Source organism: Thamnophis elegans, chromosome 1, assembly GCF_009769535.1.
Source record: "Thamnophis elegans isolate rThaEle1 chromosome 1, rThaEle1.pri, whole genome shotgun sequence".
NCBI classification, from domain to species: domain Eukaryota; kingdom Metazoa; phylum Chordata; class Lepidosauria; order Squamata; family Colubridae; genus Thamnophis; species Thamnophis elegans.
Window position 1 is genome coordinate 115,274,002 of NC_045541.1, and position 12,869 is coordinate 115,286,870.

The following is a 12,869-nucleotide window of genomic DNA, read 5'->3' on the forward strand; positions in this document are numbered from 1 at the left end:
CTTAGGTGCTCAGGCATGAAACTGTGCAGCTCACACACTATACTTTTCCGCTCACACTGAAAAAAAATTAGAGGGAACATTGGTGAAAATCTGGGTGTGTCTTATACTCTGAATGTAACTTCACCCATCCGCTCCGCGCATCGCATTTTCGGGGGGTTCCATGCGGCGGGGATCCTCACTTTCACATGGCGCCTGATTCCTGAAGCTGTCTGGGGAGCTGCGATGAAAGCCTTTTCAATGAAAGCATTTTGGGGCTGCAGGCTCCCCTCCCCGATTCCAAAAAGGGCGCGTGCAGAGGCCAAACAAGTGCATCGTGTTTCAGGTGGCAGGCAGTTCCAGCACGCGCTGCCACCTGCAAATGCTTTCCTTCCCAGTTCCCCAGTGCACATCGCAAAGCCACGCGCCCACCTCTTCCTCTACAGACTCACCGCCTGTCTTCTCCTGGCCAGCACTCTCAGCTGGGGGAGGCAGGGAGAAAAGCGAAAGGGCAGCACAGTGAGGCAGAGGGGCAGGAGCCGGGCGTGGACACAGGGCAGGAAGATTAGAGGCAGCCGGCCGATGGTGGCTTGGTGGCTTGGCTGGTGGCCGCCTGGGTTTCGCAGGCAGCAAAGAAAACCAACGTCGTGGCTCTATTAAGAGGCACATTTCACAGTGGAGAACAATTTGGGGTGGCGGGTGGGGCAGAGAATGGGGTGCCCTGGCAGCCACTTCTTAGAGCCCAAGTCCTTAAGTGTCGCTGCCAGCGACCATGGTTTCACCCCCCCTCTCCCGGATAACAATCGACAGGAGAGGAGAGGAAGCGCGCCGGGCAGTTTCACCGCCACCCCCCCCCCCAACGAGCAAGGGGAGGGGAGAGTCCAGCAGCGCCCAGGGCACTTCTTCGCCACTGGCAGGGATGCTGGGCACCCCATTCGTGGTGGGGCACAATTTTGTGGTGGCAGGTGGGGCAGGGGATGCGGTGCCCGGACTTATCAGAAGTCCTTGGATTTTTCTGCGCCTATTTAATTATTTCCAGGCCAACTCAGATTTAACAAATAAGGAGCTTTTCCAGTGCTCCTACTCAATACAATTATTTCTTTGTATTTTTAGCCTGCTAGGTTTGCTTAAGGGTGGCTGACTGATTAAACCATAATATGCCGTGCTTAACAAGAGTCATCTGGTTATCCATTTAGGGTTGCTGTATTTTAGAACAACGGTCACGTGCTCTTTCAAAAAAGGGTCAAACAGACGCTCAATAATAGCCCAGTTGACAAGTTAAAAAATATGGAGGGTGACACAGGGTCAAATGGGAGTGACTAAAATCAAGTAGAGATGGCAGCAGTGGCATCGAGCAACCAAGAAGTCCAGGTGACTGGCAGACCCAGAAACAGCTATGGGTTGTCATGGGAAGCAGCAATGGGTTAGAGCAGATGTTCAGTACTGCGGAAAGTACTGAGTATCTGAGAACAATACTATTGCATGTCTATATAGCAGCGAAGTCCAGGAAGTTCAGTGGAATTTAGCTGCAAATAAATTGAAATAACGCGACACCCATTTGTTCATTCTGACTAAATTATCAACCCGAAAAACATAATAGGAGGAGTCACAAAAAGAGGATTGCGAACACTAAATCGGCAGTTCCACCAGTGCGACCTGCCTTGCTCCAAGAAGTGCCAAGACGCGAATTAATTTAGCGTGGGAGTCGCGGTCCCAACAGGCGTGACGTCGTTTACGAGCAAAATGTTACGGGGCTGCTTGAGTCACTGCTGGCGGAAGACTTGTGAGCTTCGGTGGTTGGCGGAACCGGCGGGCGCGCTTTTCCACCTCTGCTCGTGTCATGGAGCCTCGCCTCAGCTTTTCTCCCGCCGACCACAGCCTCTTCGATCAGCCGCTGGCCATCTCGGTGGAAGGGCTCCGGCCCGAGCAGGAGATCGGGCTCCGTGCGTCGCTGGAAGATGAGAAAGGGGAGCGCTTCGAGTCGCACGCCTTCTACCGAGCAGACGGCGAAGGGCGGCTGGATCTGCAGCGCTCGCCGGCGCTTGAAGGCGGGACCTTCTCGGGTTTGGAGCCGATGGGGCTGCTGTGGTCGCTGCAGCCGCTAAAACCCCTCAGGCGCCTGGTGAAGCGCGACGTCGAGCGCCCCTTTCTCCTGGAGCTGGAGGTGTTAGAAAGGCTGGGAGCGACTTTGCCTGGTCGCGTCCTGGCCAAGGGCTCCCACGAGCGGAGATTCCTGGCCGACGGGGTGAAGAGACTCCCGGTGCGGGAAGGGAGCATCCGGGCCACTCTTTTCCAGCCTCCGGGTAAACAGCGGGGGACCTTCCTACAGAAATTACTCTATTAATAATACACTCATGTCCCGGAGGATCAGCCGCTAAGAGCGATTTAATTAATCCACTTTTTGGATTCTCACGGTCACACTGAATTGAGCTACGGTACTATAACTAACCAGACAGGTTGAGGCTGTTTGGATTCAGTGCGTTGTTAGAACTCAGTTTGGTTAGTTGACGTTTACATATTTTTACCCAACGTTTACGCAGCACTACAGGTTGAATCAACCTGTAATGCGACCATATTTTAGCCTAGTATGTTATATGAACTCAGGGAATAAGATTGAATAAGGCGTAATTCCTTTTTCGTGTGCTTTCAAACCAGTCTTGGCTCCAAGTGACTGCCTGGACTAATCCCTTCAGCTTTTTGGACACAGTTTCTGGAAATTTGGCTTCCTGGGTTTAAGAGAGAGTGACTGGCCCAAAGTCACCCAGTTGGCTGTGTACCCAAGAGAGGCTTAGAAAATAAGAGTCCCCCAATACTCTGGTGCCTTCAGCCTCTACACCAGATTGGCTTTATAATTTCTGATATTAAAATCAATGGAATACAATACACCTTTACACTAGTTTTGGGATCTGCAATTTAGAATAGCCAACACATTGTGCATTGTATTAATGGGTGGTTTAATAGAGTAGTGGTTTTTGTAACACGCTAAACCATAAATTCTGATTTTCAAACCACAGTGGCTACCTTTATGTGACAGAACAAGCTAAACAATGAAACCATGCTATCGCTTGGCCAGTTGTTTGAATCAAGCCATGTGCCCTTTTGTGCTTTATCTTTGATGCAGGACTTTGTTTAAATATGCTAAGTTCTTAAGAAATCTGTGGTAACTAAAAACAATTGCTCTACTTTATATTTCTTGCAGGTAAAGGCCCTTTTCCAGGTATCATTCAGATACCTGGAACTGGAGTAGGGATCCCAGAAAGTTCAGCATGTCTGTTGGCCAATCATGGCTTTGCCGTATTGGCTTTGCCCTATTATGGATATGAAGATCTTCCTAAGGACATAAGGGAATTGCATCTGGAGTACTTTGAAGAAGCTGTCAATTATATGCTAAAACATCCAGTGGTAGGTTGCTCTATTCGTGGCCTTTGTAAAGAGGTTTAGCTGAGATCTCGGGTTTTTTAGCCACAGAAATGTATTCAGTCAGTTGGGGTCAGACTCAGCTCAGTTTTCCAGACAAGATGATTGTCAAAGGGGAAATTGGGTAATGTGTATACTACTATGTTATCCTAGATCAGGGGTGGGCAATTAATTTTCTCAAGGGGCCACAATGAGAAATTGGGAGTGTTGTGGAAGACCACCACACGCACATCCCCACCCTCCCCCCCACCTACCATCCTGCCCCTCCCCCCACCATCGCCAATTAGGATAGTGAAAGGATGGCCCCTGGGCTGTAAAAAGACCAGTAATTCAACCAGTAAATAAAGGCATTTACAAGACGTCCTTGTTTAGAGAATGATACATTTAGCGACCATTTGCAATTACTATAATGGAAAAGTAATTAATTCCTGGCATTTATGACCTTTGCAGTTCTATGAAGCAAAGGAAAAATGAAGTAAGATCATAAGACAACTGTGGTTTCACTTAGCGATCATTTTGCATCAAAACTATCCGTAATCAGTTGAAAAGAAAAATCATGATTAGCAGCAAAATCTATCCATATATTAGCTCAGCATGTTGCTTAACATGTAAGTTGCTTCAACTAGTGTTATCAGTTAAAGGTTTCCTATATTTTGTAAACCTAGAACTATAGTTATTCTGGGAAATTAACTAAATTCAACTGTTGCTGTATTGTTTGAGCTTGCTGAACCTTTTGTGCTTTTTCAGGAACATTTGTTTCAGGAACATTTTATTCCTGAAATAGATCATGGAAAATTTAGGGATCTTTTTTTTATTTTTTATTGAAAACTGTTTTATTTCATTTTCACTTTCATTTTCATTTTATACAATCACTTATATACTGTGCATTTAAAAAAAAGCAATAAACACAACTCATCTTCCACCATGGAAAACCAACATAGCACTTCAATCCTCCATACACCCTTTCTTCTCCCCCTCCAACTTTCATTTCTCCCCTCCAGCATTCCCCTCTTCTACTTCCCTTCCCCCTCAGACATTCCTTTCTCCCCTTCCCTCCATCTCACCCTCCTTACATTCCCCTCTCACTCCCTCTTTACTTCTCCCTCTTCTTTCCCTCTACTCCTCACTTTGGTGTATTTCTACCATTCATTAATCTATTCAATTTATATTTTACGCTAAAATTTAAAAAAATGAAAAAAAAAGGAAAATAAAAGGAAAAGAGAAAAAAAAGAAAAAAGAGCAACAGTATACGAGTGTGTTCTTATTGTTCTGAAAATTGAAACTATATTTCCACCCTCCCCCCCTCCCCCCGTAAACCCCCCTCCCTAATCCCCTTCCGACTTCCCAGGTCCCATACCCGGCATAACTCTTTATCAAGCACAGTCTGGAGTATATTAAAACCAAATAGATTAGAAATTAAAAGATAAAAGATAAAGGAAAAAAAAGAATAAAAAGAAAAACACACAAAAAAAGAAAAACGGGAAAAATCAATAAACTCTCTACATTGAGCTCAGCTTCCCATCATTATTAAAACTTAAACAATGTACATCATTCCTAATTTCAGTTAATTTATTACTTGCAGGATTTCAAACTATGTTGAAACCAAGTAAGTTAATCAAATGGAATTCTCTAGCTAGGGGCCTTGTGTCTTTATCTAAATATCTAAACCTTTAATTTGTCCCTTTTACCTCCTTCTCTATAAAGCAATTTAAACATTCAAATGCTTCTCTCGGTTTCCTTTTCCAACTCCTCTCATCCTGCCTCTACCCGTGTCCATATATATATTTTATTTTCATCCGTACTCCTCTCATATTTGCTCTGCCTTCCTGCGGACTCTCTGGGTATATCCTTCCAGACATTATATTCAAATAACAGTTTATACAAAAATCAGCTTACTTTCTGGCTCAAAATAAGCTCTAATTGAACCTTCACTACCCTCACATCTACCCCACACTTCCCAACTCCATTCATCCTAAACCACAATCCAGGAACATCATGATCTCCGCCCTCCTCACCCTAGAGAATAAATCATAAACAATTTAAATAAAAATTCAAAGTTATCCATCAAGTCTTTTTTAAGTCCCATACAATATATTTTCCGAGGAAATCAGCATCACTTCTTTCAGCCTTAATGTCTCTTCATCGGTATGCAACTATACCATTTTATACAAGACAGAAATCACAAAGTATTATTCAAGTTAAAAATTAAGCAAATGTTTTGGAAGCATAACTAAATCCTTGTTCTCTGCTCTTCTGCCCTTCCGGAGGGGGAAAGCGATACCTCCGCCTTGTAGTTGTATGTTTTGTTGTTTCTCTTCTACTTCTCCTTGTCTTTCTCCAAGTCCGGGTGATTCAGGAAGTCCCGCCTTCAGGATCTTGTAATAAAAATCTCGGGCTTCCCAAACAGAGTTGAGGCGATGTTTTTGGTCATCAAATGTAACTGTAATACCAGATGGCACTTCCCATCTATACTGTATCTGAGAATTTCTGAGTTCTTTGGTTAGAAAAGCATAGTCTCTCCTGGCTTTTAACATTTGAGGTGGTATTTCTTTGAAAACAATCAGGTCCTGTCCATCAATTCGCAGCCTGTTATTATAAAACTCTTGTATTATCGCATTTCTGGATTCTCTTGTAGCAAAATATATAATTATATCTCTCGGAAGCTGTCTCTGTTTTGCTACGCACGAATTATGGCGGTAAATTTTTTGGATCTGCCAATCAAAGTTGAGTCCCGGACTTCCCACCGAACGACTAAAAGCCTCAAAAAAGGTCTGTTTCAAATTCTCCTGTTCGTTTTCACGCAATCCCCTAACTCTTATTGCAAACGCAGTCTTCTTATAATTTGTCATAACAAGTTGTTTTTGTGCGTTTTCAACTTCCTGTTGTAACATTTCAATTTTAGATGTCAGGTTAGAATTAGCTTCTTCCAAAATCTCAAGTTTATCCTCTATTCCAGCAATATAATCTGTCATTACAGTTATAACCCCGATCATATCCTCCTTTGTTTGAGCAATCTTGGCATCAAGTTTGTCACATAAGTCCAAAATAAGTTGCTTCATTTCCTCCCTAAATTCTTTAAGGGTTTCAAAAAGAAATTCTTTCATTAACAAATCTCCAGTAGAGGGCGTAGAAGGCAAGAGCTGCGGCTTTATAGCAATTGCTTGGGATGTATTGTTAAAAAAACGTTTAGATTGCTTTGACTTCGGAGCCATTATAAAAAGAAAACAAACAAAGTCTCTGCTCACCTTGATTTAGGATAAGATACTTTCAGTAAACTTTTGGCAGTTCGTAAAAAGAAGTCTTCAAGAAAACAAGGCTGTTTAAATATATCATATATCAAATGCGGAAGCTTAAAATCGCCATTTTGAAAAGCAGTTAGACAAAGGAGTTTTTTATAAAATTGAAGCTGGTATTTTGAATAATAATAATAAAAAGGGTTCTCAGGAATGGTCGCTGCTCGGATTGATTTTAAATAGCTTAGTTTTGTCCTGAGGGGGGAGGGGCGACCTGCCTTGAGCTGGAGAAAAAACAGCTGAGAAGATCTGGCTGGAGTAAAAAAAAAACTCAGCTTTTGTTGAACCTCTTCTCCGTTCACAGCGAAAAACAAAAGGCTGTGAACTACAAAGAGGATTCTAACGACTGAGTTCCTCCCTGCTCCTTTCTTGCCTGAAAGGAGAGATATCTATAGATCTTTTAGATATACAGACCAGAACTCTGAGGGCAGCTCCGTTGAGCCACCGGCGACGGCAGGCCCCTCCCCCGGAAGCCCAAATTTAAGGATCTTAACAACTCATTTCTTTCCATTTGGGGCACCCAAAGGTATGTAAGAGTAACTGAAGCATGAAAGCTTTAGGCCAGGGTTGTCAAACTCGATTTCATTGAGATTCGCATAAGGGTTGTGTTTGACCTCAGGAGGCTGAGGTGGATGTCGCCAGCTTGACATCACTTGTGTCAGGGGGCATGTGTGGTGGCCCAATCACTCTGCCAGTGAAAATGGACTCCTGTTCTCCATTTTCAGCTGGGACGGCTTTCTGCAACCCTCTGCCAGCTGGCAGAGGCACTGCAAGCTGGTCCTTCAGTGTTTCCAGGGCAGTCCCGTGGGCCAGATCTAAGCACCCTGCGGCCAGATTCGGCCCGCAGGCCTTGTGTTTGACACCCCTGCTTTAGGCAATTACTGTAACAGAAAGTGAAATAGCATGGATAATTTTCTTACAGGCTGTGTCTGCATAACACATCCTCTGGTTTGCTTAAGGGGTGGCTGACCGATTAAACCATAATATGCCGTGCTTAACAAGATTCAACTGGTTATTCATTTAGGGTTGCTGTATGAACATAGCCGTAGGATCCCATGCAGTAGAAACATTGTTAGCAGTGTGAATCTGATTTTCCTTTTCTTTCTTTCCGTCTGTTTAGGTTAAAGGTCCAGAAATTGGCGTGTTGGGACACTCCAAAGGGGGTGACATCTGTATCTCCATGGCCTCATTTTTAAAAGGCATCACGGCAATAGTCACCATTAATGGTTGTATAGCCAATACAGGTGTAGCAGTACACTACAAGGATATCACCATTCCACCTTTCGGCTTTAATATAAATCGAATCAAAATTGATCAGAATGGGTTCTATGACATTATTGATGTTCTGAACAACCCACTTGAGGGCGCTGACCGCCAAAGTTTAATTCCATTGGAGAAAGCTGAGGGACGCTTTCTGTTTATTGTGGGCATGGATGATCATATTTGGAAGAGTGAATTTTTTGCCAATGAAGCTGCCAAACATTTACAAGCTCATGGAAAAGACAAACCTGGAATAATTTGCTATCCTGAAGCAGGTCATTACATTGAACCTCCTTATACACCACTGTGCCCTGCTTCAGTCCACCTTTTTGTGGGCAAAACAGTGGTCTGGGGAGGGCAACCCAGAGCACATGCAGCAGCGCAAGTGGATGCTTGGAAGCAGATTCAAAACTTCTTTCATCAAATCCTCAATGGCAGCAAAAACAAATTGTGAATGAATTAGTTATGAGCTGGGTTTCAGCACGTATGTTTCATTTCATTTCATTTTTCATTTCCTTTATTTGTATGCCGCCCTTTTCCCTGGGGGGACTCAGGGCGGCTCACAATTCAAAAAGGGAGGGGGGGAAAGACAGACAGTATTCCAATATGGAAACAATACAACATATTAAAAGAGAGCACAACAGTCACACAATTCGGGTGGAGTTGGAATCTTAACCCCAGGCCAGCGGGGACAGCCAGATCTTCAAAGCGGCGCAGAAGGATTGGAGGGTGGTGAGGGTCCGAATCTCCACGGGGAGTTCGTTCCAGAGGGTCGGAGCAGCCACCGAGAAGGCTCTCCTCCGGGTAGTTGCCAGTTTGCACTGGCTAGTAGATGGAATTCGGAGGAGGCCTAATCGATGCGATCGTATCGGTCTAGTGGAGGTAATTGGCAGTAGGCGGTCTCTCAAATACCCAGGCCCACTACCATGAAGGGCTTTATAGGTGATAAGTAGCACCTTGAAGCGCACCCGGAGATCGACAGGCAGCCAGTGCAGCTCGTGGAGGATAGGTGTAACGTGGGTGAAGCGAGGTGCACCCACAATCGCTCGCGCGGCCGCATTCGGGACTAGCTGAAGTCGCCGAATGAGTTTCAAGCTGTTACCCCTGAGGATGTGGACAAAGCGATGAGAGCTGTAGGAGCCTCCTAAAGCCTTTAGTTTTCCTAAACTAAATACTGGAGATGTGAGAATAATGCTGGGAATGGATATGAAATGGCAAGAAGGAAACTCATATGTGATGAATCCCATTTGAACACTATTTATCTAGTTTTCGAATATTTCTGCATTCCATATTAAAATCCTGAAGACTAGGATCTGCATCCAGGCGAGAGCACCAGATGGTGGCCCTACAGTGTGATCTTAATTTATTAGTTTATTTAAATCTATAGGTTCAAAGTCCCAGCCACCTTCTCATTCCAAATGACAACTAAGTTCTTAAGCAAATTGCACCAGATCTTCAGGAATAACCGGGAATAAACTTCCTTTGGAGTCCAACTGGGCTTGAATGAGGAACAGCATCAAGCACTGAGCACTCATTCTCTGAGAGTGACCTGCCCTTGGACTCCGTGCCTGCCTGCACTTGTCAATGCGTTACAGGTAGTCCTCAACCTATGACCACAATTGAGACCAAAATTCCTGTTGAAAGCAATAGCAATAGCAATAGCAGTAGACTTATATACCGCTTCATAGGCCTTTCAGGCCTCTCTAAGCGGTTTACAGAGAGTCAGCATATTGCCCCCAACAATCTGGGTCCTCATTTTACCCACCTCGGAAGGATGGAAGGCTGAGTCAACCCTGAGCCGGTGAGATTTGAACCGCTGACCTGCTGATCTAGCAGTAGCCTGCAGTGCTGCATTTAACCACTGCGCCACCTTGGCTCTTAGGTATTTTATTAATCACAACAACGTTGCATTTACCAAAACAATTCTCTAAAGCAATTCTCTAAAGACCGTTGTTAAGTGAGTTTGCCCCATTTTATAACTTTACATGCCATAATTAAGTGAATTACTGCAGTGAATAACATGCTTGATAAGTAAATCTGGCTTCTCCATTGACTTTGCTTGTCAGAAAGTTGCAAAAGGGGATCACATGACCCCAGGAAACTGCAACCATCATAAATATGAACTAGTTTTCAAGCATCTGAATGTAAATGACATGATCATGAGAATGCTGCAACGATGAAGTGTGAAAAATGGTCATAAATCACTTTTGCAGTGCCGTTGTAACTTCAAATAGTCACTAAATGAACTGTTGTAAGTTGAGGATTACATGTATTCTGAAATGAAACCCTACTCTTAACAGAAGCCAAAGAATGTTACTGAAGGGAACCTTCACTGGAAATAAAGAAGTGATAATATATTGTGTTGATCAGAGGTGGGTTGCTCCCCTGGCCAGCCTGGATCGCTGCCGGTTCTGTGACCCAGGCCAAAATATCACTACCAGTTCAGCTGAACTGGGCCGAACCAGGAGCAACCCACCTCTGACTCCACTGAAATCAAATGTTTTGTAAACTACCTTCTAAGGCAGCCATTTCAAATAATATAGTTCATACCTACATGCAGGTGGTCCATTTTAATTACCTCATGAGAATTCAATTTACTGCCCAGTATGGATCACTTGCTGTATCTCTATAGATCACAAGTTGGGAGCTATAAGGATACAGTTGTTTGATTAGACTTGGTAATTACAACACATTTAAATCCCATTATTCCAAGTGGGCCTAGGCCAAGCATGGTTATCCTGACTCCATGCCACTCACTCGTGTACACACACACACACATTCCATGGATTCAATGCAATACATACTTCCTAAAAGTTAAGTCTTATACAGGATATAAGAAGATCAGCTTCCTCTTCTTTTACTGACAGACTAGATAAGATTTTGACAAATAAGATAACGTCCAAAATTACAGTTGCAAAAACAATTTACAGATAGGTTCAATCCGTAATAAGAATTCTCAACAGTTTAATAGTACAATACCTCTGATAGCAAGAGCTTTGATTTTCCATAAAGGATCTGTTTGCATGATCTTAAAAAGGCATCTTAGTACCTGTTCAGCAACAACAACAACAACAACAAAATATGTTGACTGATACAGAGTCTTATTCATAGATCTTTTTTTAAAAAAATAGGGTTATTAATATTAAACAACATACATAATTTATACCAAATTAAAAGCAGGAACTAGAGAACCAAGACTACAATATCAACTACAGGCATACACAATAAAAGCTTATGAAGGTAAACACAAATAAATAATTATGCATTATGACTTGCTAGATACTGATAAATCCCTGACTCATCCTTCTTGCTAAAAGAAAATTGCTTTTATACAAAGATAATGGATTCACTTAATGACCATCACATGCATTTAATGACCCCTGCAAAAAAAGATAATCAAATTAGCTTCAGTCATATGACCACCTTAACGACTGGCATGACTTATGATTGTAATTCCAGGATCAATTATGGTCATAAATTGAGTACTATCTTTTTTTTTACAAATTGTTTTTTTAAACATAAAAAAGAAAAAAAAAGAAAAAACAATATTAAAAAATGATCTCATCCATTACATACAGCATGTCGTTTGGTTACAAGTGTTTTTGCATCCATATTCTCAATTACATTTACAATCATAGATTTTTCATCTAACATAACTAAATATCTCACTTTCATTGTACAATGTATATTCAATTACAATTAATATTATTATTATTATTTCCAATTAACCTAATTCCCTTGCATTCTTAATTGTCTGTTTAATAACAATATACCTTTATATTATCACAGATCCCAATGTGAAAGAGATTTACCAACCATTTATATTTGTATATCACTGTTTTCAATTACGTATAATTCCACCAATCAGCCATCGAGTATACTTATGTTCATTATTATCCTTGTATACCATACATTCAAACAAAGATGTTATTCCTTCATTTTTCAACAAGGTATTCTAAATAGTCACTTCATATATATACAAATTATTAGTCTTTGTTATAGATTGTCATATAGATTTCTGGTATAATTCCCAATAAAAAGATCTCTGGTTTAAGGTCTATATGTTTGTGTATCATTTTCTCCAACCACATGTGAATTTTAGTCCAGTATCTGTTAGCTTCAATGCAAGTCCACCACATGTGGTAATATGAGCCCGGTATCTGATGGCATTTCCAACACTTTTCTGATTTATTCTTGGACATTCTTGCAATTCTCGTTGGGGATAGATGCCACCTGTAAAACATCGTATACAAATTTTCTCTATATGCAGTAGACATTATCATTTTATAATTTTGAGACCACAATTTCTGCCATTTCTCTAAATCAATCCCATGCCTAAAGTCCCCCCCCCCCAAGTTAGTTTCTTTAACTTGTTCCTCTTGTAATTTAACCTCCAATAAATATCCATATAGTTTTTAAATTACTTTTTCATCAGTACCTGTTAGGATTTTATCTAACTCAGTCATTTTATTGTAAAAACCTTTTGATTTTCTATCTTCATTATATCTAGATTGTATCTGTACATATGAGTACCAATTCATTTCTATCCCTTCTTGTTTCAACTCTTGAATAGATTTGAGTTCACCCTCTGCATTCAATATTTCAACGTATCTGTTTGTTCCTTTTTATATATTATTGGATATGAAAATGCTTAAATCGTTGATATCCAGACTGGAATTTTTAAGTACCGTAATCTTTTAACCTTTTCCCAGTTTAATAACAACGCCTCCCTTATATAATGTCTTCTAAAATAGCCACATACTTTAGTTCTTTTATACCATAAAAAAACATGCCATCCCAACAGTAAATCATGACCTTCTACATTCAATAGTCTAGAGTTTTTTAGTGTTATCCATTCCTTAATCCACATCAAATTTGTTGCTTGGTAATATAACTCCCAATCAGGTAAACCCAGTCCTCCTC

The 12,869-nt window shown here is 41.8% G+C and overlaps 1 protein-coding gene across 1 annotated transcript; it reads left to right on the forward strand.

The window, feature by feature from the left end:
- The first annotated feature begins 1,626 nt into the window (after nucleotides 1-1,626).
- LOC116516321 (acyl-coenzyme A thioesterase 1-like) lies at nucleotides 1,627-8,400 on the forward strand. The gene is made up of 3 exons (XM_032228753.1): nucleotides 1,627-2,279; nucleotides 3,176-3,378; nucleotides 7,807-8,400. The coding sequence occupies exons 1-3, from the start codon at nucleotides 1,817-1,819 to the stop codon at nucleotides 8,398-8,400; spliced, it is 1,260 nt and encodes a 419-aa protein (XP_032084644.1). The 5' UTR covers nucleotides 1,627-1,816.
- The last annotated feature ends 4,469 nt before the right edge of the window (nucleotides 8,401-12,869 follow it).